This window comes from Triplophysa dalaica, chromosome 20, assembly GCF_015846415.1.
Source record: "Triplophysa dalaica isolate WHDGS20190420 chromosome 20, ASM1584641v1, whole genome shotgun sequence".
Classification (NCBI taxonomy): domain Eukaryota; kingdom Metazoa; phylum Chordata; class Actinopteri; order Cypriniformes; family Nemacheilidae; genus Triplophysa; species Triplophysa dalaica.
Window position 1 is genome coordinate 18,706,810 of NC_079561.1, and position 27,781 is coordinate 18,734,590.

A 27,781-nucleotide genomic window follows, 5' to 3' on the forward strand; every position below is an offset into this window, starting at 1 on the left:
TAACAGGCAATAATGGACCTTTTTCACAAGCCGTGTTCAACAGTCATCACAATTGTAAATCCTCCAAAGTTTTTCATCATTTTTAAATGTGTGAATGTTGAAAAACCAACTGAGATGAAGTTTAATTTGAGGCTGAAGTTTTGCCAGAGGGGTCATGATGGACTGAGAAACTCTGAGCTTCATCTAAGACCATCAGCTGTTAAGCTCTGGGATTCATTTTAGCAAGTCACCACCCGTCCAAATGTAGGTCAGCAGATGTTGTGAGTGTGTGCGAGACAGCCGGCTATAGCAAATCTGGTGAGTATTTAAGATGTCAAAAAGTCTAATGACTCCAGTAGTCGACTGAATCTAAACCAGTAAAAGCACCCAGTCCCTTCACAATTCTGAACACGTGTCAATCAAGTTTTTGCAGAAGAACATGTCTCTTTCGTCCTTTGTAATCTAATTCTTCACATTCTCCTTTTGTGTTCCACGGAAGTAACACGAGACCACGTAAATCATGACAAGATTTTTGGGGTACACTGTGCCTTTAAGAAGTCCATGAGATGGCTGTCATGGACATGGGCTGGATTTGTACCCTCACATGGTGATTCCAGAACAACTGTCTCGCAGAAAGCGAGAGAAGATCACACTTCACCTTGAGCTCTTTAGTACTGTTATGACATCATCGAAGGCGATATAATGACATCATGTTAACCTGAAGAGACCAGAGACCTTTGACTCTCCTCATTTCATTATATCACCGGCGATGAACTTTGTCCCCAGATTTGCTCAACAGATTTGCCTGTGGTTTAGTATGTCACACAATTAGGGGCTATAAAATTCAATATCATAAACCATGAGAGAAGAACACAAGATAAATGTTTGATATGGATCAGATTGTGTCTAAATATGAAAGAATCCAAACCAGTCCATTGTTTAAATTAACAATGATGTTTCACATAATCATGTTTGCAGTGTTAGCTTTATATGATCTCTACAAAAGCACGCCGTACTCACTGTTGCTGTTGGTATAGCTACTGATGGACATGGTTGTGGGCGGAGTCTCATCTGAGTCCGCGGAGCCCGTATCATCATCCTGCGAGCATCCGGCCTGGATGGCCCGCAGGTAACTGTGGCTGCGAGACCGAAAGCAGGTTGGTTTGGGAAGGTCCAAGGCCTCCAGCTGACCGTAAGCCGCGCTGGCATGGTAACTCTGCTCCACCTGAAAACACACGTGCAGGTTCAGACGACCCGTGCGATGGCCGCTGCCCGCCCACAAGAGCACCTGAGAGGGGGTGAGATGCGGATATCGCTTTAGTGGGGATTGAGGCATTATCGTGTGGAAGAGAGGATCTGATAGCTCTAACTCCAGCAGCTGGGATTTAAGGCTTTCATGTAGTCATTGCTACAAAGGACCAAAAAAATCTCTTTGGCTGTCAGTTTTGGTGCTAAAACGAAAGTAACAATACACTCAGCTCAAGATTCAAAACTATACGATACTGGGTTCACAATATTGTATCACGGTATAAAACAAACAAACAAACTAATAAAATGTTCAAACTTATATATCAAGGCGATCATGTCACATTGAAAAAAATGGCCGCTGCTCTATTATATATATCGTGACCCCGCCCCGTAAGTCGTACCACGACATATTGTTACACCCTTAAAATAAGATGTTAAAATTGTTTTTAAATGCTTCTAATTCGGTCTATATTTCATGCTGTTTCTATTTTTATAAGGGCTGGATGAAATACGTTTTGTAAAACTTGACCTTGTACTGTATTAATATTCTCACCCCAAGAATGAATATTTTAGGTTAAAATGATTTTTATTTGAATAGTTTTTTTAATAACCACCATTCAGTAAAAGTCTGCGGACAATAAAGAAATTCAGAATAATATATTTATTTTCAAACCAAACTAACTATAATTGTGATATTAATATAATATTGGGTTGCCAGGTATTTCATAAATTCCACCCCTAATATTTATAAATTATCTTGCCTGAAATAGGACAAACATCTAGGCCTAATAATTTTGTGGTTTTTTTCTGAACCGATGATTCATGAGCACATCAGATTATTATAGCATGTCCTAATCCTGAAATATGCCCCTTTTTCTGCTTCAATCCAACAGGCAAAGTGCGGAAACAGACCACCAAAGAGCTTCATGTGAATCCTCAAGTCCTTCTTAAAACGCGATCACGGTTCAAACTAACAGCAGAACCGGTAGATGGTGAGGTAGAGACAGAAGTCTGTGTTTGTTCTGGTAGCAGGTGTCTCTCTCCACGAGGAGGAAACAGAATGGGTTTTGCATGTGTTAGTGAAGAATAAACCGTCTAATTAAAAGCAAACAAATAAACAGAAAGATCCACTAAAACTCTGTTCAATGATCAAACCGTCTGACTTTAAAGAGATCATTTGGGTAAACAACCCAAGTCGATTCCCAGAAAAAAACACTCTGTTGAAAATGCTTTAAACTAGTTCAAGTCTTCCTGGAGCCCATTTGTTTTTTTCTCAGTGTTCATCAAAATCCCAAGAAAGTAGATTGGTTGTCTTTCCTCTTTAAAAATCCACATCATTTCATTCCCGTCTCACTCCAGCAGTCCTGATGTCTCATCATGAAATGAGGAGAGACACCATATGAAACGTCTGCGCCCAACAAAATTCCCCTTGAACTCATTTTTCACCCTCCATGTTTCTTTAAACAAGCTTAGAGATGTCTTACAACACTTCATCTGGAACATTCTGTTTCTGAGGCCACAGCAAAACATCTCTGACACATTTAAGAATTTCTCTGCGATTTACAAACACACATCAACGGTTTGGGTGGATGCTTGCTTGGTTCTAGAAATGATAATCAATCCACAAAGACAGTTAATACTGCGTTTTACTTTTACTATAGTAAAACCATGGTTCATTTTCGTAAGCGTTGCTAGAGTGATCTGTGCAGTTTTAACACACTGTTATGAATCGTGGGATATTTGCAAACACCACTAACCTGGCTGATGCCGGACCCTTGACCCAGTGTCCCACAGCCCTGACTGAACCTGGGATCCGTGTCCCAGTGCGGCAGTCCTGCTTCACCTGACGTCATCAAACAGTGCAGGTTATCCAGACTCCGATTGGTGGAGACCTCACATAGAGACGGCATACAGCTGATGATCGAGATCAGACGACAAACAGAAGAGAAATGAGTCAAGAGAAGTTAAAAAGAACCCTGAACACTAATTTAGTCTTTATGTCATTTGCAGTTATTAACAATTGGTTTATTTTTAGTTCACAGAGACAAAGTGAGCAACCATGTGACCGAGAGCAGGATTCAGGACAGAGGAACAGACGTCTGACCAATAAGATTCATTTACACTAGTATTTGCTCTTGTGGGAAAATCTGTGCGCTTTTCTGTTTTCAGTGGCACACAGAATGAGCTCATCTGAAGTGGTCAGTGTTCCTGTGTTCTGTGTGTTTCAGTGAGGTTGTTGTGGATTTGTGCCGTGTATCCATTTGCATAGTGGAGGAGATCAGAGTTTGGATTGAGTGGAAACGTGCCAGTGAGTTCATTGGTGAAAGTGTCTCTGAATATCTTGTGGTCTATCTAAACTGGGCAGAAATGTTACCTTTTTATTTTGTTTATTTCAAACTTCATTAGAGCTTTTCATTTTAAGGAGTAGTTTAGCCAGAAATGTAAATGTTGTCCTTATTAACTCACCCTTATGTTGTTAAAACCCTCAAAAACTTTACGGGACATAAACAAGTTTTCAAGGTGTTGTTTTTTGTTTACAGTGGGAGTGGATAAAAATCTCTTTATCAAACTTCGAAAGGATGCAAAAGTGCATTAAGTTACTCCATCTTGCATTTTCCAACTGTCCCGTAGGCAAACAAAAATCTAAAATATATGTATTTATTGATCACTTATTTGATTAAAAATACATTTGTGTACATTTAAGCTTGAGATCACTAAACTTCCACTTTAAACAAAAACCACCACAAAAGAAATCTGTTTTGAGGTCAAAGAAATCCATCAGGGTTTGAACAACATGATAAGAAGGGTAAGAAAAAAATAAGGTTGATATATGAACGTTCTGTGAAGCGCAAAGAAAAATATCGGTACGTTCTTAAAAGAGAAATGTAACTTGTGCAGATAGTAAACACAAATTGTCATGAACTTTTTCTGACTTCCAGTCTGTTCTTGACACAAATATATCACATAAGCAGAAGTGTTAGACTGCTGTTATGATTATTGTATATGTATATTAAATGTATATTTATATGATCAGTTAAATGACATATAACCCTCTGAATGTATTTTCTCTTTTCTTTGTTAAATGCTTTTTCATTCAGATGCTTTGGATAATATTTGTTGTGCTCCACAGAAAATGTACATCATAGAACAACATGACAGTGAGTATAATATGATTTTTTTACTTTTACAGTTTCACCTCATGAATGAAATGAACATCAGGAGGTCAGTGACTCTGGAGTGGAGGGTCATGTGATTGGATGGAGGCGGGGCTCTGAAAAGCTGACCTGTGCAGGTGTGGCACTGAGCTGGCGCTCTGCAGAGGAAACCAGACCACACCAAACAGCTCCCGCATGAAAGAACTAGGGCTTTGTCTGCCACGGCGAGCGTGTAGGAAGGGTGGGACGTTACATGGCCGATTGCACATAAAAAGAATGTATTTAATGCCATCTGTGTTTTTGTTTTTTATAGGTTGTGCCTCAACTTTATACAGGACTGACCGCATATTTAATAACAAAACACTTCTGTAATGCTTTATTTATCTTGCCTTCATTGTATGCAGAATTGTTAAGCTCATCACATGATCTTGTGGTTTACTTTGACATTGGGCATCTGTGATATCAACTTTGTTACAGAATGTTCAAGAGCAATGCCTCATGGGATTTGTACTTTGTACTGTAGTTGCAGTAGAGGAAGTAAAGCAGTCTGTAAACATTGCTGCCATCTGCTGGTCACACGGAACATGTGTCTGATAACAATAATGTGATGAGAGCAGGGGCTGAATTTTCACTGGGGACAGAGAGGACATGTCCCCCTCACTTTTAAAAGTCCAGTTCATGTCCCCCTCACTTTCAAATTTAATTGTAAAGATTTTTTAACCACTCGCCGTCATTGCCATTGAGAAATACTAGGACCGAGCAGGACACAGAGAACCTGGCTGTCTCAATTCATGCGTGGTGTGCACACTCTAAAGTAGATCACTGAAATATTGTATTCAATCACATGGTTTTGATTTAATAGAAGTTTGTTTTTACATGGTTGTTGTTTCGGTAGGCTATGTTTCCTTATAATGGACTTCTATGAGGAAGAAAACACCTTTTGGTTTCATGGTTTAAGCAATTTAAACAATCAAAAACAACGCATAACATAGGTATTGTGAATTTGTTATATGACTCAAATCAAAAACATTTTCCCCCATTTTGTGTCCCCCCCACTTCTGAAACCAAAGTTACTCCCTTGGATGAGAATGATTTAATTAAGATATTTGGAGAAGATGAAATAAAGAGTCACTTAATAATGTACTTTACGTGTTGGTTTATAAAATAATGTAGTAAAAAAACTTTTAAGAGTTGTCAAGGGTACAGAAAATCACTTATTTTGGAAACCAGTCACACTACCTGGAAAACAACTTGAAAAATGTATAATATGAATGTCTTGTGAAATGCAGAGAGAGGTTTGTGTTAGGATTTCCTGCGGGGAAACCCCTCAAAGCGGCCTGAACTGGTTTGCTGGTCTGAGCTGGTCTCTAGTCTCTTTGATGGTTTTAAAGTTGTTTTCAGAAAGAATCACCAGCAAACAAGCTTAGATTGATGTTTATTAAACTATGACAGGATATTATGACTTTTATCAGTTTATTCCAACATCATAGAAGTTCAAGTGTGTTGTATGAGGGTGTAAAAGTTTCTGTATATTTTCAAATGTATGTTTGTTATGTTCAAATGTGATATGTTGTGCTTCAGGTGTGTGTGTTATGTTCTGGTGTGTGTGTGGTTTTACGTACTTGCGTGGCGGCAGTGGAGGTTGTTGTTCACTCAGAGACTGTTGTGTGGCTTTCAGGTAACTCTGTCGTCTGGCGGCAGTCTTGGGTGAAGGTTTGGGCGAGGGGGGTTCGTCTGAGTCCTCGCTCTCCTCCGTGTCTCCCATGGCTTTCACATAACTGCCACTGCGCATCCTCCTGCACGGGATCTCACCCGTCCCGCCTTCCTTACCTAGAGTCCCACTCCACTCGCCTGCCGGCACCTGCAGCAAACACACAGTGTACATCACAACAAATGACAATTTTAAAGAATTTAAACATCAAACATGTCATAATTAAATCAAGTATGTGCAACACTGTCAAGAAATCTCACTTTCGTTCTACCGTCTTTGTTTGGTGTTACCTGTAGGAAGTTGCAGGTCATTTCTTGTCCGTGGCAGGACTTAGACTTGAGGAGTGTGCGGTTGACGTTGACCGTGCCCTTCTGAAGCACCTGTCTGGCCTGACTGAGAGTCAGCGTGGACCAGGAGGCTCTCTTCACCAGCGTGTTGTGCTCCCCTCGACCTCCGGAGGGCACCGGTCCCAGCTGAGTCTTGAGATCTCCGCTGCTCTTGGAGGATGTGAGGGAGTGAGCTGCGATGGTGTGGTAGCCCTGTGGATGTGGTCTGGGTGCCGCCTGACTGTCCGACACAGCTCTGCCCAGCGTCATCATGCTCAATGGGTTTCGATACGCCACCGCCAACGGGCCGGCGGTGGCAGGCTGACTGGCGGGCTCGTCCTCCAAAGCATCATCTGAGCTCCAGAACCCTGAGAGGTTGGGTCGAGGTCGCCGTTTGGTGCCCTCCGTCTTAGCCCTGTCTTTGCTCTTGCTTTTACGGGCCGTTTTGGCGGCTTCTCCTGTCTGACCTGCGGCCATGCTCCCTTTGACCGCCGACACCTCCAGAGACTGAGACTTTGCAAAGAGCTTCTGGACGGACTGCACCAGGTTGCGGATGCGACTGGGACTCTCGCTGCGCTGCTTGGAGCCGCGGCTGCGTCGGTGGAACTGCAGCGTACTGAAACCGTCCCGCTGGAGTGGCAGGTGTCTTTCCAGTTGGTCGAGGAGGTTGCCCGGAATCCGATTCATCTTAGCGGCAGCCGCGGAAGAAATGGTTGCCGTGCCACTGGAGATCATGGCGGGGGCGCCCAGTCCAAGTCCCAGATTCATGCCCATGGACATGGAGGATGTGAGAGTGCTGGCACGACTGCCTGTTTGAGCCACATAGCCCTGCTGGAATGAATGACAAAATCACTTAGAGATCATGCGGATGTAGTTTACACTCAACGCTTCTTTATTAATCATTTATAAAATGTTAAAATACCTGCGCGTACTCGTTCTGCTCTGCCTGACTGGTGTAGTGGAGCCGTGGGAAGGTGCTGCTGTTGGTTAGCTGGTTATTCAGGGGCAGCAGGCAGTCTGATTGTAGGGTGGTGGGAGGGGAAACAGGGAAATGATGGAGGTGAGGATCCAGAGTACCGTAGTGGTTGATGGTGGGGCTCAGGAGGTAGGTAGCGTGAGGGTCCGGGGCCAGGGGACACAAAGGCTCCTGTGGGCCTGCGGTGGGGTCACAGGTGTCTGACAGAAGTCGGCTACGGTTGGCCCCTAAACCTTTCATGTCTGATGTAAAGCGTCCCGTCTAGAACATGCTCCCAGCTGGAGAGAGACAACAGCCCTGGAGGGCGCCCCCTTGAGGAAACACACAGATGGGAATGTCTTTAATGTCTGGGTTATTTCTTCTAGACATCAATGACATCGAATGAAGTTTAATTTGGATCTCAGATGTTTCTCCTGAGAAAAAGAGCCAATATTATTACAGATCTCAATATGAACTCAAATTTTCCCAAATCCAGATCATTTGACCTCTTCACTCTACATTCATTTGACACTTTCAGGAGAAACATCGGAGACTACATTGAGCACTTCATCAAAGGTATGAAGTGCAACTTCTGAGCAATAAACAGACGAAAAAGATGCAGACATGGAATAAAATAAATCAATATGGTGGTAAATAGCATATAACACATCCAGCATTTGTCAAGGTTGCTTTAGCCTACATACAGTAAATTACGTTTCTACATGCAAATGTCTTCCCGCTTTTCATCACAATGTTCTGTTCACACCCTCCAGGTTCCTGCCACAAACATCATCTTTCCCGTCGACACACGAGAGACGTACAGCTGCAGTTGAATGTGAGAGAGTCACTCTCATCTGTGACTCAAACAGCGCAGCTCCATTCACAAGAGCATCAGATATACCCGCATCAGCGGCTCCGGTCACAAAGAGCTCTATTGGCATGCTGAACATTTTCATCTGTCATTACTGCACATCGCAGCCGGTCTCAATAGGGCCGGGCGATGAGTCACACCGCCGTCAAAGACTCTGAAAACCTTGTTAACATTCATCCCGCAGCTGAGGCTCCTTCCGAACGGGCCTCCGGAGGAGCCGCACTCACCCGGTGACATCAGCACCCGAGCTTTGGGCACCGGTCGACATCAGATGTGCATTTCCACAGCATTCATGCAGCGCCACGGGCTATTATGAAAACATAACATGTTCTGTAGGAGGAAATAAGTCATTGGACAGTCGATTTGTGCCCACAGACTCTATGCTCCTGAGTGTCTCTGGTGGGATGTGTTTCCTTTTATAATGCAAAAAGGAAATATGCAACTTAGGTGTTGGACCTAAATAAACTTCATGACAATGATAACCTGTGAAATAAGTTTCAGTTCATAGTTTATTTTAATGTCTTTGAAGGCCACCACAACAGAGGATCAGTTCTCGGTAACCATTGATAAATGTCTTTGTTCTGTTAACACAAAATAAGATATTTTTGATGCAAGTGGAACAGCAAATAGTTCTGGGGGACTTTTGGCCACCATTGTCATTTTTCCTACTGTGGTAGCAATGGTGGCCTAGAACTGTTTGGTTACAAGCATTCATCCAAACATGCGTCAACGGAACAGTTTTTTTCAAAGCAATGGTGGTTCATGGAGCCTCTCAATAGTTCCCTGGAGTTACTAGCAATGCATGGAGCTGCAGCAAAACAGACCGATTGGGGTGAACTTTAAACACAATCACAGATGTAAAAAAATTAAATACATAAAGAATTGAAGCGCCCGTAACGCAAGCTGTTTCTGCCAATCTCATATTAATCTTGAGTGCCTATAGAGTAGTATTGCATACTTCGTATCTGAAGAGTATTTAGTTTGATCACATTCATAAAAGATAGATACAGCTTTACGGTTCTATCTGAAACCACACGTCGCGTGCGGGGGGGAGGGGATGGCTGAACTAAATCGTTTCAAACGATCTCCACATCCAGAATTATATCCACCATTTCTATAAGAATCATCACCCAAATAAAGCGAAAAAACAACACCTGAACTTCGTGACCATATGCTCTCTCTCTCTCCTGCACATATTGAAAGTGACGTCTGTGCATGCTCCTTCTCCTGCTCTCCTTGCTGCCGCGTGGGCAAATGTGACTTCCGTTGGCGCGATTCTCTCTTTCAATGTCTCTGGACATGTGCACCACCTGTCCATCAAGAAGAGCTGGTACCTCCCATCGGCCCTCCCCTGCAGTTACCAATAGTGATCAGTAGTGGCCGTTTCAGCAATGCATATGCCGACACAACGAATGATGGATGAACTTGACCGTAGACCCAAAATACAGCAGGATGGTTAGAATCTCAGATCATTTAAATGTAGTGCCCAGTGAGCAAATGATGTGCGTAACTGACATGAAGGATCTGCGGCAAGTCATTTAAAGCATCTATCCTCTCTGGAGATGATTAAAGCCTCCCATAGACCCGCCAGGTTTAAAAAGTCATTAAAGGGCCTGTGATAGATCTGTGCTGAGTTTAACCAACCAGAAAGAAGACAGACATGAAAAAACCTTTAAAATAATGACTGATTTAGAAAGAAAAGAGTCCTTATTTTAATGAAGAAGAGTTAATCTGTTTCTAGATCAGCCAGTATTAACATAAGCGGATGATATATGTTTAAACATGACAGTATGTTAAATGTGTTGAGATAATTCTCAGAGATGATAGCGACCCAGAGTTTACGGCTTTAGACTCAATGTGCTTCCATAAAATGCTCAAATTTTCTACTGCATTTCGGTTCTCTATTCATACTGTGAATCAAATAAATCTGAGCTTCATTCCTAAACCAGTTCACCTAAATCTTTCTTTCTTTCTTTCAACAAGTAACATCAGCAGTTATTCAAAAGTTTTAGTTGGTTGAAATTTATAAACTTGTTTTCAGGATTTCAAGTTGGTCACAATTGATCAAATCTGCTTCAACACATGTAAAGTTCAGACAATCTGCTTTACATCTCATCCATACAGAATAAAAGTCATACAACTTGAATGTGACTTTTGCGTGTCGACGTTTCATCGGGATGTTAATATTCACTCAAAAGACTGCAGTGTTCATGCAGCACACGAGGCGGTGTTAAAATTCATCAGGAATAAAATGACTTTCCTTTGCTCCGCTTAGGCATCAAACACATCTGTTCTGTGTTTGAATTGTGCTCAAAGACTTCCGTCGTGGTATTTAAAAGAGGAAGCTTTTGAACGTTCTGTTCCACGGCAATTTAATTTATCACTAAAGGACTGAACGACAGTAGCTGATTTTTTTACCACCTTTATTAAAATGTGCCTGACAGCAGATCTTGAAAACACGAAGACCTTGAGAAGTTGCCTACGGTTTTGTAACTAGGTTACAATGTTAACGGTGCTTACAGAAGCATATTAACTATTGTGCATACTTATGGGAGTCATTTGAACAATGTATTACATTATAATGCAATATACTGTCCATGAAAAAACAAAGAGACACCAAACTATACATTTGTCCATATACTTTTGTAGCTGCAATCTGTGCCGTTTGCCTCTCTGTCGCCATCTCTGTTTGACATATTGAACTGCATCTTATTTATAAATGATGTCAAACAATATTGTTGAACTGACTTGACAGCTCAACTTATAAATCATTCTTAAAAAGTCAGGGTACGGTATAAGACAACAGGTTTCATTGATTTTTTAACTATGAAAGACTGCAGCATTAATATAAAAGGTAAGAAGTATGTTCTCTGTTTCACTGCTGCTGTCCTCCAGCAGGTTTCTAAACCTCTCTGTACTGAACGTGACCCACTTTCAGGCACTTAACGTGAAAATCAATGTCACGAACCGAGCGCGACCTCCCGGCGAGATGTTAGACAGCAAGAGCTCCAGTCGTTTATCACGAGTCAAACTGCTCCCTTGTGCAGAACACAGAGAGGACATCAGGAGAGAGTGAGAGAGAGAGAGAGAGAGAGAGAGAACATCCACTGACCAACCTCAAGAATGAATGGACTATGTTGTCAGAGGTCGGGATATCAGTTTCTGTTTTAATTGACTCAACATACCTAAACATCGACTGTTGAAAGCCACATTACTAAACAGAAAACATTTAAACATATATATGAAGAGTTTGGTTCCACAATGAGATAAATTAGTTTTTATAGTTTTTCAAAAATCATGTTTTTATTGTGTATTGTTGTTTAAGTTTACAGTCGTTTTTGAGTTATTATGGCTTAAATCAAAACAAACCAACTGCATATTATTATTATTATTAACTAATATTAATTAGAATGCACAATAAAAAACATAAAACGGATAAAAGCATCTGCCACATGCGTTAATGTGAAGTTTTTTTTAATTTTTATTTCCATCCAGAATTTTTATTTAGATTCTATTTTTTTATTTTGATCCCTATTATTATTTTTTATCATACCCATACTATTCATATTTTTATTCTGTTACACAGTCTAACGGTGGGTTCACACCAAAAGCAAGGCGTGCTCGGACAGGAAAGGTCTTCTTTTCCTAATGTTGTAGAGGATGAAACTACAGGACCGCCAGGTGCTGGCAACGCGATCTGTGAAGTTGAGCTGATCATCAATTACCGCTCCCAGGTTTCTGGCCATTCTGGAAGGTGTAATGGTTGATGAGCCCAGTTGAATGGAGAGGTTGTGATGAGTCTTTGGGTCGTCCGGGATCTCAAGTTCGGATCGTCAGGCTGAAATGACAAGTGGAATCTGTCCTTTTAAACTGTAGAGGTCCCAAGGTCTTGGTCCCATGTTGAAGCTCCAAAAACATAAGCATCCATCGTTGAAGTAATCCAGTGGGGTAATGTCTTTTGAAGGGAAACAATGCACTTGTATGAGAAAACATATAATATATAACTATTTTGAGCTGATTTAGCAAAATTTAAGTGTTAAATTTAAGCATCTTAACCAATCAGACTCAAGGAGCGAGGTTTATGGTTGCTGTAATAAGATTCAGACATGGAAGGAAGGAGGCGGGAACCGGCAGACATTTAAAATAAAGTTTTAATATAAATAATAACAGCCGGCGGCCCCTCACGGACGACCGCCGGCGAAATAACATAAACATAAATACAAATACAAACTTAAAACATGTTCGGGCCCGGTCCTCTCTCTTCGACGGTCCGGTCGCTCATTCCTTTTATATGCTCCCTATCTCCTACGTGATTCGATACCGGTGCGCACACCGCTGGCGCTCATTCACAATTACTCACCGGACTAGAACCACGGTCTTGCCCCGCCTACTCTACTACAGTTGCGTTCAGACATCAGCTTACCGCTGATGTGACGTTTTGAAAGTGTACATGATTTTTTTTTTGATCCAGTGAAAAACATGGGAGGGAAGAAATATTGACACTGCATTTGTTATAATGTTGTACGGTGCAGTTTTTGGACCCAATGCTCTTCCACACAGTGTATGGTGTGATGTCAACAGGTCTCTGAGGTCAGGCTCTCATGTTTCTCTGTCTCCAGCAACCATCTCTGACACGACAGACCAACTCCTGTGAGATCAGACTGCAAAAGAATTCCCATTCACAAGTCCAGCACATTCACTGCAGGACACTGAGAGGAGGAAAAATAGAGATGTGACACGTCCTCTCGGGGATGATGACTCAGTAGTTATGTGTGTGTGTGTGTGTGTGTGTGTGGTTTGGCACTGGACGTGTAGAAGTGTGAGTAATGGCTGCTTTGAGACTTTGAGAGGGAAAAAAACAGAAGTTTATCAGCTTCTCTGCTTGCTGAACACTTTACACCGTTACACTAGTGTGTTTTAACACCCAGACTAAATGTCATGAATGTCCTTTCATCACTGACTGACAAGCAATATATATGAAAATATGTGTTACAAAAACATGTTTTTTTCAATGACTGCAATCATTTATATATTATTATTTTTTAATAATAATATTTCCTATTTATCAAACAACCATGAATATTATTATTTGCCATTGATTTATAGGAAAATCTGTAATACCTAAAAAAGCAACTTTATATAATGTTTTACGCAAAATTCTAAAACACTTTCTGCATTTTTACAATTCAAAATAAACATAATTTAACTCACTTAATAATCATTTTACATTTTTGGGGCTGTTTAGAAACACACTTTTTTATGCTTTCCCTTGACTTTTAATGGATTTAATGACTTTTATTTTGTAGAAACTGTATATTCGATTGGATTTTCTGTTTGGATATGGATTTTCAAATGACAAGGTCAAAAATGTCTATCATTGACCAGAAACACCCACTGTTTGGATGATTTTTTTTAATGTTTGACGGGACAAAAACAACATTCAGCATCACATCTATCACTCTCACAGATAAACACAGGTGTCCGGTGTGTCCGACACAATCCTGCTCCGAACAAACCTGACGGCTGCAGAAATACACAGGTCAACTGAAAATCAAAAGTCCAGTGTTATTAGTTACGCGTTATCTTGAGTTTCTAAATACCTGAACTGAGATCAGTTAACACCAAGAACACCAAAGCAACCACCCACAAGGTCGATTATCACTTGTGTGTTTTTTTCTATAGAAATATGGATTTAATACATTACAGGTTTTAGGATTGATCATTATAGTTTAAAAACGATTACAAGTTTTTTCATTTGCATGACTGATAAGAACACCTGGCCGGCTTCAAAAACATTATTTGAATGTTGCACCAATTTGAAATCAAAAGCACATTCAGTCGACCCTTCAATCGACGTGTCTGGAGCTGAAGCGACTTCATACGATTTTGTGTTTGGATGTGAACGGAGAACTACAGCACACACCGACTGAAAACAAAGCGGAGAAAACTTTGAGGTGAAGTAATTCTTCCAGATGTTTGAAGCTTCCACGTTAACGCTTTCCTAATTCTTCCCTCTTTATTTTTTGGAAAATCTAGGGATGACGACTGTCGCAGCAAACGCTTCGATGTGCAAGATGTCCATATTTGCCAGGAACGCCAGCATCTGCTACGATTTGCCTTACCATTACGTCGCCTTCTCGTTTGGCGTCAACATGTTTTTCGGTCTTCCGACAAACTCCTTCGTCCTGTGGCTCAGCATGAAGGAGATCATCCGAGGACAGTCCACGGAAATCTTCATCTTCAACACAGCACTGGTCGAGATCATCTTCAGTTTTGCTTTCATTTTAGTCATCCTATATTATTTCTTTCGCTGTATGGCGTGTCAGATTCCGACAATCACTCTGGGATTGATAATGTTGGTCGGTCGTCCTCTGTTTCAGAGCTGCATCTGTGTGGAACGCTACTTAGGGGTTGCACATCCGCTGACGTTCCTCAAACTCAAACCCATGAAATACAGGATTGCGTGTGGCGTCGTGGGATGGATGGCGATCGTGAGCTCCTGCCTGACTGTTTTGAAGGACCCTTTTGAAATGTATATGTTTCTCTTGCCAGGTTATGTTGCGTTTTTCCTGATAAAACTCTACACTTGCTCGATGGTTCTGAAGGCTCTAGTGCGGCCCGGACCTCGGCAGAGAGAAGCGGTAAACCGGGATAAAATCAAAGCTTTCCGCATCATGCAGATTGTGCTGGTGTCTTCCATGTTCACTTACATTCCTGTCATTTGTTCTCTCGTGCTTTATCACATTCTAGTTTATGAAAGGTTTCTTTGGTACTGGTCCATATCTCTGTCGACAGGGATAATAATGGGCTTCGTGCAGCCTTTTCTCTATCTCAGAAAAGTCGGGAAACTAAGCCTTTGTTTTAGTTTCAACAACGTTTTCTGACTTGCTGACATGAACATTTTATGTATCGTTCAGAAAGTTTTTATTCTCGCAAGTTTCTTTCACTTTTTCTCTCACTGTTTATTGAAGTACAACAGAACATATGTGCTCATAACCTCATGAACTCGATGTCTTAGATTCACATCACACTGTTTTTGTTTTATTGTAAACTGCTGTAATAATTGACCGTAATAAAATAAAACTACACTTGAATTTAAAAGAGCAGGTCAGAAACCTAATGGTCATGACAATGTTCTGGCGTAACACTGAGCTCAAAACAACAGTTTAAAACTGCACAAGTTCTTTTTACGTTTTTTGTGTTTTAAGACAAATACTGTTCTCAGGAACCAAGTTCCAGATCTAGTAACCCATCATCATTCATATTTTTAAATATGTGAAAATGTGTACAGTTTTTGTTTATTTACAATATATTGATGTATTATAAACTCAAAATTTACTTGAGCTATATATACACTTAAACATTGATGCTGCATGAAAATAAATATTACCACAATAACAAGCACCACTGAATTATACAAGAACTATAAAAAAAGGGCGAAGCAAAATGTGTTAACCTCTGTAATCCTTCATATATTGAGCGGTCAGGTATGATTTTGCATATAATGTCAGTTTGATGTATTTTAATTCAACCCACATAAAGAAAAGTAAGTAAAAACAAATTCATGTTCAGACAGAGATGGTGACAGAGAGGCAAAAGTTACAGACAGCAGCTTTATATAATAATTTTTTATATAAAACTGAAAACGGATCGATTAGTTTAATCGGATTCAGCATTACTTTGATTTGATCACCCTGAGGGCATTTCTGTGTCTGTTTGTACACATTTAAATCTGCACGGCTCTGTACTTTCCATATGCAGCTACATTACATGCTGTCGTCCCGCATAATAAAATAAACAGAAATCTTATGCACGTGTTTTGTTCTTTGTCACAGCAACTGAAAAACAAAGGGATCAAAACAAACGATTACATGTCTGTGTTCTATGAGAAGCATTACATGTGTAATATCTTTTTGGATGGGGCTTAAAAGCATCTCTATGGCCTTAATTGGATTATCAGACACTTTAGACAGAGTTTGTTTACAAAGACAACATCAACAAAACGTCCAGACAACGTCTAACATTATGCTTGAAGAAATATTTGAATATATGTAGTTAAGCAACATGCGTCCTAGATGAGGACAGCCTGATTCTGAAAGTCATTTAAATTACACGTTTGGATAAAAGATTAAGAAACAAACACATTATTGTTTTGGAAGAAGTGCACTGATGTTTCGTTCACAGTAAGGGTCTTTGCACATACAGCCAGAAATGTTCGTATGCGTTTGGTGTCTCTGAACTGTAAAATGCCTCTCAAAATGGTTGCCTCGAATGTAAAAAAGGCAGAAAATCAAACCCATTCTGAATTCTCATATGACGGATTAAAATATTGGAGGCAGTGTGTAAATGTGAGGTCATATTTATTTTTTAACGTGTGGAAATTTCGGACACAAATTTTGGACTAAATGTGCAATGGCCTTAAGGCTGGGAGTTTGTACTTAAAAAGAGCAAATTTCTTTAAGAAACAAAGTAAAAAAATCATCACCATCCTGATTCCTTACTATTTTACCAGCTGACACATTTGTATGAATTCGTGAACTTTACAAAAATGTACGATTACTAGAAAGAAAGCACTACTGAAGCCCCACCCCTAATGTCAGTGGCGCGAAAGCAAATCATACTTAAATATATAAACAAAATCGTATGAATTCATATGAATAAGCCAATATAAGACATATCGTAAAATATTTACGTTTTTTGCCGTGAGATTGTATTGAACTAGCCTTTGCAATAATGCTGTAGATATTTTAAAAAGAATAGAAAATATCACTAACTTTCAATTGTTTGTACCTTAATGTAACGTCTCCTGATTTAAGTCACTCTTATGCAAGAAAATAATTTTTTATTTTGTCTCAATCTCAGTTGATTTTAAACCTAAGAACACTTCCTCTGAAGACCTCATACTTAAGAAACACATAAAAGCAATATCATTAATGATTTCCTTTCATATGACTCTATGCCGTGAATTAAAAGCAAATCTCAAAATACTGTATCATTAAAAGCATCACAAAAGAATCACTGTAAAACTAATCACAGCATCGAGCGTGGCGTGCAAGACTTGTGTGATCCTCCGAGCCGTAAAATGAAAAATAAAGTCTGTGTTCTTCACTATTACAGTCTGACCCCCACACACGGGATTTCACAAGCCTGTTACAGTGCTTTTCTACAAAGATCACATTTCTCTCCATCCTACATTCATCCGAGCTTCAGAGTCATTCTCAATCACACCGCCGAGTTCTCATGTTCCCCTTGAGACGTTCAACCACAGAGATGAGATTTCATAAATCATACACGCTTCATGTGAGGAACACCAAACTGCATCTACACTGAGAGGTTGCTATGTGGTTGCTAAGGTGTTTTTAGACTGTTGCTATGTGATCAGGATGTGCTGGGTGGTTGCTAGCATCCTCTCTCAATTATTGTCTTCCTTTCACACCAAGAAAAGCATCGAGTTTAACAAACAAGAAAAATCACAGATCTCTTTAAAATTTCAGTTATTTCTCAATAATCATTTCTCATCAAATTGCCCAAATCCAGATTATTTCACCTTTGCATCTACATTCATTTTACACCTCAATACTTTTCACGTGTTTCAACAATTACACTCTTATTTGTTTCTCAAAAGAAACAAAGTTTTTCAGGAGAAACATCTGAGAACTCCATCAAATCTATGAAAGAGCAACATCTCAGCGTTTCTTCTGAGTTTGGTGAAAGAAAGATAACTTCTTTCACTCTGTGTACAGTTAAAGGTAAATATTAGATTCTGACACACTTCGTAATACACATTCTTCTGTATATATAAATATTACTTTAAGATGCAATGAAAATGTTGTCATGACGAGTTAGTGAATGTGTTGAACTCCTGAAACAATTACATTTCCTGTCTTGTGTCTATAATGATCTGCTTGAATGTTTGAAAATATGGAAACGACTGACTAAAGCAGGCCATCATTTCTATAATCCATCTGAAACACAGATCTTCATTAGTCAGACCTGTAATGATATGTTTGGCATGATAACATACAATTGAACATGATAACACATTCTTTACTCTTCCAACATGTAATTTAGTGTAATTGCCATGTGAGTTTTTTTCTCTGTTTTACGCTATATTGTCACATATACTCATGTATGTAACGCATCAATGAGATTAAATGGAGAGTTAACTGAAACTTGCTCAAAGTGATAGTTCGCCTAAATTGAAAAGTTATTTTGGTAACACTTCCCTTGAAGCATGTATGTATAATGCATTATAAAGAATTACTAAAGGGGAAAATGCATAATAATTCTTCATAATATGTGTTGTAACGCATTATATGTAGTTGTAAAGTAGTATAACCAATTTAAAATGTGTAAGGTAACAATGAATTGCTAAGTGTTATAATTTATTAACTGTAATAACAATTAAAGACATTAAAATGTATTAAAAGGTGCATTACAATACTTTAAAACTACTTTTAAAATGCATTATACATACATGCTTTAAGGAAAGTGTTACCGTTATTTTTTATCATTAACTGTCATTTCAAGCGTGGATGACTTCCTTTCTTTTTCCAGAACACATACAACATTTTTTTTGAAGAAAGTTCTGTAACAGAACAGCGCTGGTCCCCATTTATTCTACTGTATGGACACAAAACCATGCAAGTCAATGAGTGCCAGTTAACAAAAATCTTCAGGATATCTTCTTTTGTGTTCTGCAGAAAAAAGTAAGTCATGTTGTTTTGAAATGACAAGAGAAGGAGTAAATGATGACAGAATTTTGGGATTAACACGCTTTCCCTTTAAATGTTTCTCTGAGAAAGAGTCAGAAATCTCTAAGCTTTTTTTTGGAATACTTTCTAATAGTTGATTTTAAATAGGCTGAAAATGTACATTTAAATGATTGTAAATCCCCCAAAAAAGGTCTGCAGGGGTTTTGAGTTATTTGCATAGCTATTTTTCAAGATTGAAAACACTGAATTTGACTGTTGCATCAATGCAAAACTGCTTACTTTGTCTAAAGTCATTTTCAAAGTTATAAATGTGAACTTCAAATCATATTCGTCCTGTTCGGCTGAAGTCAGTGCAGCAGACAACCAAAGAAAGAACTTGTGAGTATTTCTACACATCATGAATGAATCACGAATTCATCTATTTTCCCATAAATTCGTGTTTTTCTTTTTCCATATGTTTAAAATCCAGGTGTGATCATGGCAGAACTAAATAGTTCGGCGTGCAGCGTATGGCTGAACGCTGGGAACTCCAGCATTTGTTTTAATTTCGCCTCGTATTTAATAACTAGCTCATTTGGAATCAACATGATTCTTAGCCTCCCGCTGCACTGCTTCATCCTGTGGCTCAGCGTCAAGGAGATGATCAGAGGACAGTCCACGGAAATCTTCGTCTTCAACGCCTCGCTCGTCGAGGTCATCTTCTGTTCAGACTTTGTTTTCGTCTTACGGATGTATCTCTTTAAATGTGCTGACTGTAAGAGTCCGGTGATCTTACTCGGGGTGGTGCTGTTCGTTGGTCGTCCTCTCTTCCTCACCTGCATCTGTGTGGAACGTTACTTAGGGGTCCTGCATCCTCTCATCTTCCTCAAACTCAAACCCATGAAATACAGGATTGCGTGTTCGGCTGTGGGCTGGATCGTGATCATTTGCTCGTGTTTAATATGTGATATGTACGTGGTCCATTATAAATTTATTTTGCCGGTGTTCCTATTCTTTTTCTCTGTCAAACTTTACACTTGTTTGATGGTCCTGAAAGCCCTCATGCATCCCGGAGAGAGGGATGCTGTACACCAGGATAAACTCAAAGCGTTTCAAATCATTCGGCTCGTGCTGGTGTTCACCTCGCTAACATACATTCCTGGAATTGCTTCTCTTGTGCTGTATTATATTTTAAAATATGAAACATTCGCTGTGGTGTGGTCTGCGTTCTTATGCTTTGGTATAATGACAGGGTTTGTTCAGCCACTTCTTTATCTAAGAAAACTTGGCAAACTGTCATTTTTTACCATGAAAAGACGGGTCACATTTGAAACTCAATGAATATAAACACCAAAAAATAAAAAAAAAGACACTAAAAGTTATACAATTCTAGTGAAGAGTAGTACAGTTTCATTTCTAAAACAACTGCTTTTTTACATAAAAATACCATTTTCGAAAAGGGGTCCCTCGCAAAATGTTTATCATAATTTGGGGTCCTCGGATGTGAAAAAGTTTGAAAACCCTGCTATAGATTACAAATAAGAAAGATCTTGTTTATATAATAATCTTTTGAGTAAATGCTTCTTTAATAACATCACTGTGGAAAACCGCACCATTGTTTTTTTTATTTCATTTAATTCATATATTTTAAAGTGAACAAGCTGTTTTCCGACCACATGTGTTTCATGTCCATTGTGGACGTCTAAAGAAAAACAAGCCATATGAATGGGTATAATTCCAAACGTGTGTTCGCACAAATGTGTGAACTTAAACCACACGTATGCAATAAAAATATAATGTATCAAATATATTATTTAATGTCATAGAATGTAAATTATAGGTTTGGTGGTTTTCTGAACATGAAATGAAATGAACCGAATAATACAATTTCCATCAATCCCAGATCAAAGTAAATAAACATGTCTATACGCACATTTTGTGTGAAATTCTGACATGAATCAAAACCTTTTTATAATGTATGCAATGATTGCTGAATAATGATCACAATTCCAAATGACAATAAATAACTTTCCATGCCTATCAAGTAACCAGAGACAAACTTTTAATACTCCACGAATAAATCATTCAAATTTAAAGTTAAAATGTAAATGTGCTTAAACCTTACCATGGTGGAGGGGTTTGAGTACCCGCAAGTCCCTAGGAGCTATGTCTGGGGCTATATGCCCCTGGTAGGGTCTCCCAAGGCAAACAGGTCCTAGATGACGGGTCAGAATAAGAGCGGTTCAAAAAACCCTTATGAAAAAAAAAAAGATGACTTATTACCAGGGTCGGACTGGTTTTTGATTGAATGAATGAATTTGATGCAAGATTGTTGTTAACAAATATTTTTATGATGAATTAACTGCTTTTAAGGTAGCAAGGTGACTTTAAAACAACAAATCATTCCTACAGTGTGTAGATATCTCATACCTGACAAACCTGTTGCAGTAAATTTGCTTTTTTATTTGCATGTTCTTTTTGATTGACAAACACAATTTGACTCTTTCATCAATGCAAAACGGCCGTGTACGTACAAGGCAGTGCACTGAATCATAAAACAGAACTTTTAACACAGTTTTTCAGCATCGTCACCTCATTCAGCTTTGGTCTGAGCATCAGTTCAGCGGTTAACTAAAACACCAGATCTTATATACAACTATTCTTTTAAAACATGAAAATTGCTTTGTACTGTTTGCTCGCACATTCCGAACTCGAATGCACCTTTTCTCTTCACTTTTTTGTTTAAAAGATTAAAAAATACACCCAGGCATGAACACAAATGTTTCAGAGGGGAATACGTTACCTTGCTTGGAAAACTTCAGCAATTCTTCGAATCATCCTAATTATCTGATCGCATGTTCGCTGAGCGTCAACATGATTCTCGGTCTTCCAGCGAACTGTTACGTCCTGTGGCTCAGCGTGAATGAGATGATCCGAGGACAGTCCACCGAAATCTTCGTCTTCAACGCAGCTCTCGTTGAGGTCCTCTTCTGCACTTCCTACATGTTCCTTATACAAGACTTTATCTTTCAGTGCGCAGACCGTGGTATGAAAGCCATCTTTATTTGCTTGATTCTATGGTTTGGTCGACCCGTGTTTCAGACCTGCATCTGTGTGGAACGTTACTTTGGGGTTCTGCATCCGCTGACGTTCCTCAAACTCAAAGACATGAAATACAGGATGGCGTGTTCGGCTGTTGGATGGACTGCGATTGTCATCTTGTGTATTTTAAGTATCGTGTGTATCGTTCATCTTTATGACTTTGTATTGGTAGGATTTCTGTTGTTTTTCGGCGTTAAATTGTACACCTGCATGATGGTACTCAAGGCTCTCATGCGACCCGGACCGGGTGACAATGTCAAAGACAGAGTAAACAAGGATAAAATCAAAGCTTTCCGGATCATTCTCATGGTGATGGCGTCTTCAATGTTAACATACGGCCCTGCCATCATCACTCTTATTCTGCGTTATATTGTAGCATATAAGACGTTTCTTTTGGGGTGGTCTGTTTGCTTGTGTTTCAGTGTCATGTCAGGCTTTGTGCATCCGTTTCTATATCTCAAAAGAGTCGGCAAACTGCCCTTCTGTTAACATGTTTCCAATAGAAAAGTCTGGTTTTGAAAATGTTCACTTTTGTTTTTTGAAATATATATTTATATTTGCAGGTACTGTACAAAGTTTTTTGTCTCATTTATATTTTCTGAAATTATTATGATTAGTTTTTGAAGTTTTCATTATTGCGTTTAGGGCTAAACAAGATAAAGATTTTGGTAATTTACATGTCATTCTGACTGTATAAATACAAATAAAATCATCATTTGATTCAACTTCAGTTCGTATTCTTATGCATTTAATAGAATATTCAAAATATTGTTATTCAGGCTGGGCATTTTTGCACAAAAACCTGACAAGTGTCCATCGCTTTATGTGAAATCATCGTAGTTCGACATAACCGCCCCCTCCTGGACTGGGAGGAGCAGTCACATGCAGTCCTAGTCACGACTGATTTGCCTAATCTTCACGGTACTTTAGACCGATATGGAACCGCAGAATGCAACACGTCAGGGGAAAAAGTTCCTGGGACAAGTTGTTCCATGTAATTTTGGTAGAAAAGGGCCATAAGTCCATTATTCCATCATATCACATACATTTAGCAAATGATCCTGAAATACGTTAGTATTTAAAACATGAATGAGGACGTGTTCTCATTGCAAGATCTAAATCATTGTATTTTTTTGTTATTCTGACCAGTTTGTCCCGTTTTAATGATTTAAAGGTACAGTGTGTATCATTTTGAAGGTATTTATCGACCAAAATGTAATATATAATACAAAACTATGTTGTGAGTAGTGACCTTACAAAATGAACCGAAATGTTTATATTACCTTAAAATGAGCCATTTTATGTATATACACCGCAGGCACATCCTTACATGTAATTTATCAACATGCACAGCCATGTTTCTATAGTAGCACTACACGGACAAACTGAACGCGTTTCGTAAAAGGAAGGATGCACGGGACTATGTTCTTCTTCTTCGGCTGTTTTTTGGAGGCAGCTTCATAAAGGCACTACATAGAAGGATTAGCAGAAGAAGAGGAAGAACAATAACATTATTTTCTTGTCGTTTGTATTAGAAATAGAAACGGTTCTTTGTTGCAGTAAGAAGTGAAATTTGCGCTAATGGCGGACCACACATACTCTGCACATGAGCTGACAGAGCGTCAATCTGTGTCGTCAAAAAAGAGAAAATATGATGCAGCAAGGCCAAGTCGAGACAAAAAACTGCAGAAAACCCGAATAAACATCGCCGTGGTCCTTTTCAAAAGGGAGGGTACTGAAGCAGGAAACGGGTTTGCTAAGCAACGCCGAAGTTGTCAGCTTTCTGCTGGACCGGTAAGTTTGTCTAATTTCCGCAATATAAGTGAACTGTTTGTTTGATAGATTTAGCTAATCGATGAGCTGATCATCAAGAGAAGTAGCGTTTTTCCTTGTAAATTTTTATCACTTTGTAATTGTATCATAAGTCCTTGTTGCATGGCCATGTGCAATCATAATTTGCATAAATCGGGTGTATATTATATTATAATACTGCTTAGCTTCCACATCCTCTCTTGTGCGGTCCTCCCGGGTAACGTTAGCTCTTCTGCCTCTCCTCGCCCTGCCTGCATCTCCAACACCCCTACCTCTCCGCCCTCTTCCTCTCCCTCTTACTACCTGTGTTAAGTCCTCTGATTAACTCTGTGATGATGAGAAAAACGTCGGCTTAGACTTTCGCGGTTAGATTACACGGCTTTAGCATTAGCAAGTGGTTTCAATAGGCTGTAAATTACGAACCAAGTTACCGTGCCAAAAAATGCTATGCAAAATAAGCGAATAAATCACTGACACAATGTTAACAAGTATCAATAATTTTCACTATAACGATTAGAGTAAATGATGAATTAAGTAAATTTAATTTATTTATTTTTCTTTGTAAATAAACCTCGACAATTGACTTGCAAAGGTTACTCTCTGCTGTCTCAGACGACGACATCTCTGTCCTGTGTCCGTAACTTCAGTCTGTTATTCGCCTGTGAGACGTAGATTGCAATTATCAACACCACCGATAATGGCCGCTATCATTTACGGAACCCTTTTGTCCTGTGACGGCAACCGTAGCTTCTCTATTGGAAGGGAGAGGGGGGTAGAGGAGCTGTAGATTGCAATTTCCTACATCACTGAAAACTTACACACAGAACCTTCAAACAAAATGATAATTTTCCCTGAAAACAAGAAATTCTGAATTCTAAACTGGTGCAAAAATCCATCAATCGAATGATTTCTTCCTCAACAATATTTTTGCTTTGACAAAACCGTTTTCAGATCGCTAGACTCTGTTCAGTTGTGCTTTTACTCTGAGGTTGATTTCGTGAAGACGTCAACACACGGGGAGCAAAGAGTCACAAGAAGCCATCTGTTCCTTTCAAAGTCAGATCAGCAGACGGAGGTCAGACTGTGTGTTTGACCTTCAGTGAAGACGTTTCTATCAGACAAGAACTTCATTAAACCAACACCAACCTTCACTTTTCATCTTGAAAACAATCCAAAGCTCCAGAAAGGAACGCTTGACACTTTTAATGGCACATGGGTCTGATTCTACCTTTTTTTTCTCAGATGTCTCTATGTGACATTTTTTCACATATGGTTTTCGTATCTTTCCATCTCCCAACGTTGAATCTACATAAGAGGCTGCACAAAACAAATGGCAATAAAGCACAGGAACTATTAATAAGAAATTATAATAATCATCTTCCTCCCCGCAATCATCATTCGTCTCTTTTTAGACCTGGTGGACACACTGCAATGCTGCAAATGGTTTTTTGATGAATGTAGGGGTGTTCGAGTAGCATGGCTCTTCTGTTACGACACAAATCTAATCTCACTGTAAAATGAGAACAATTTCCAGCACATTAGAGGCAGAAGTGTGACCGGGCTTCCGTTCAAAGACGTGGAGAACACAAACCGGTCGTGGGAGTTTCAAGCATGCGGCATAACGTGGACAGAATTTACTGCTACTTTTTTGTTATTATTACACAATAAGTCTGTGAGGTTCTTTGTGAGGTTCTTATTGTTCTGATTCTTATTGTATGTAATGATTTTAAATCACAACAAGTTCTGCTAAACCATCAAACAACATACAGAAGAATTGGTTTGTATCAATATGAAAATATAAACTCGAAAAGATGTGTACGAAATACACGGTTAATACAAACACTCAGCTATACTGTAAGTGAAGCGTAGTATCACTCCACTGTCTTTGATCCAGCGAGATCTTCCGCTCACCTTCATATCTGAGACTCTCCAGACCTTCAGCAGACCGCCCTCATGCATATTAATGACACAACACGTATCATAAACGCCCGTCCAATACTCCTGGGTTCTCATGGCTTGACTAAACAGCAGGTCCATTAATGTCTCATGGGCAGAAATCTGACGCATATTAATTATGCATGACAATCTACATATGGAAGTATGCAAATGAGGGAAGCTGTGTGCTCTGTGTTCTGTAACTCTGTGCTGTACGATTAAGAACGGCAGAGATGAAGACGAGAAAAACTCTTTAAATCCTCCGACGCTCACAAGAATACTTTAGTGCTTTCCTTTCATTTGTGTTAAGCACTGAACTTCATCTCCTGACAGATATCTTCGGGTGAAAAAGATCACACTGAAAGGTTTTCAGTAGGATTTCCTCTTAGATTAACATGCGTAATGAAAGCTTGTGATTTGATTCAGGAGACATTATATAAATACAGTAAACAAATAATGTTTCTATGATTTTAAAAGCCATATTAACGTTCATGCGTTTGGCAGACACTTTCAGACATTTCATCAGTAGGTGTGATCCGCTGAGAATCAAACCTACAACCTTACACTGCGCCAACAATTTCTTTCATTATAAAACATATACTTTCATCGAAAACCTTTTGGCTCGGACTAAATATGAAGAAAACGTAGGCAATAACACTCGCAGTAATATCATGTATTTCAACATCATACTGTATACTGTATTTTATTTATTCATGTATTACTATAATGTTTTTTGTATTTAAAGCTGCTTTGCAAGAATGAAAATGGTCAAAAGCGCTATATAAATAAAATGAGATTAAATACTGTTTAAAAGCATTTCAGGATGAGATCTCAAGAAGAAAAAACATTCCTGCAAACTCTACACACAGAGATACTACTCCTCAAACCAAATATTTTTATGTTTGACTTTTACAACATAATTTGTAAAGCTAAATTTGTGTAACTGCATTGTTTTCATAAATTCACTTCATACTTAAATTAACAATTTAAAATAACAAGTGACCCTAAATGTTTGTTTGGTTGTGTACATCACAGTATTTGTTGTGTACTGTATTTATTCTTATGTTATCTGACAATGATTTCACTTATTCACTTAACCTAATTTTCACTTTAAATTCAAGGTAAAAGAAAAATAATGATAAAACCTTGGAAAACATTAATGTCAATCCAAAAAACTTTTTTTTCTGCATGCAAATGCTTCACTTTTGCTGTCGAGATGACACGTGACCTTCATCCTCACATCCTCAAAGGATTTCAAATGCATGTTAATTAATCCCATGACTAATACCTCACACAAACTCTTCTTCCTCATGTTTTACTGCTTTTAGATTCTTGCTCATTTCTCTGCTTGTATAATCTGTTGGTGAAGCTACTGTACATGCAAACCTTTAACATGTTCCGCATCATGTTGCACTGGGTTTCATCAGAACAAGAGACTCCAATGAAATATTGTCAAGGCATTTCACTCCCGAATACAAACCAAACCTGGAATAATGAGACGCCTCGACCTGCGATCAAACGGGTGACAAAACAGCACTTCAACAAGTAGAGAGAAGAACCCCAAAAATAATGAAATCAAGAAAAATGGTTGCTATGCTGTTGCTAAGGTGTTGTGAATGGTTTCTAGTTTGTTGCTAGTCCATGTACCCTTATTCAAAAATGAGTTGATCGTTTGTTCACATAAAATATAGATTTCTACAAGCTATCATTACTCTGTTGATAAAACACAGATTATAGATTGGAAATCATGACTCTAACTGTCAATCATTGAATAAACTCATTTCTCCACAGAAATACACTTCAAACTCCTTAATGACATGAGCGTACCCTAAACACCCAAATGGCGACTTCAGAAAACCGAAATAAGCTAATTAAAAATCTTCAAATGCAACCTCTTTTAGATGTTTCTCATAGCACTTCTTGGTACCAACATGGATGCATGTCGTTGGTTAAAGTTCAACTGTATTTTCTGTGTTTTTGGCCTAAAACAGAA

General features: G+C 39.0%; 3 protein-coding genes across 6 annotated transcripts in view; 2 read left to right on the forward strand and 1 right to left on the reverse strand.

Moving 5' to 3' along the window:
• dlgap4a (discs, large (Drosophila) homolog-associated protein 4a) overlaps positions 1–27,781 on the reverse strand; it is a 75,478-nt gene that overhangs the window by 15,071 nt on the left and 32,626 nt on the right. For 2 of the 4 annotated variants that reach the window (XM_056733243.1, XM_056733241.1), the window contains exons 3-7: positions 7,342–7,706; positions 6,384–7,247; positions 6,005–6,243; positions 2,985–3,141; positions 1,000–1,204 (exon numbers count right to left, since the gene is read on the reverse strand). In XM_056733243.1, coding sequence (XP_056589221.1) covers positions 1,000–1,204; positions 2,985–3,141; positions 6,005–6,243; positions 6,384–7,247; positions 7,342–7,635 — 1,759 coding nt within the window. In that variant the 5' untranslated portion in view covers positions 7,636–7,706. Of the gene's footprint in view, positions 1–999; positions 1,205–2,984; positions 3,142–6,004; positions 6,244–6,383; positions 7,251–7,341; positions 7,707–27,781 lie in introns of all 4 variants that reach the window. The other 2 variants (XM_056733242.1, XM_056733240.1) reach the window with 1 other exon arrangement.
• LOC130409583 (P2Y purinoceptor 3-like) lies at positions 14,284–15,129 on the forward strand. The gene has a single exon (XM_056733624.1). It carries the CDS (start codon positions 14,284–14,286, stop codon positions 15,127–15,129), a length of 846 nt encoding a protein of 281 aa, XP_056589602.1.
• si:dkey-65j6.2 (uncharacterized) overlaps positions 19,546–27,781 on the forward strand; it is a 77,703-nt gene continuing 69,467 nt past the window's right edge. The window contains exons 1-3 of the mRNA XM_056733625.1: positions 19,546–19,903; positions 21,833–21,985; positions 22,214–22,350. Of these exons, the coding sequence (XP_056589603.1) occupies positions 19,546–19,903; positions 21,833–21,985; positions 22,214–22,350 (648 nt within the window). The remainder of the gene's footprint in view (positions 19,904–21,832; positions 21,986–22,213; positions 22,351–27,781) is intronic.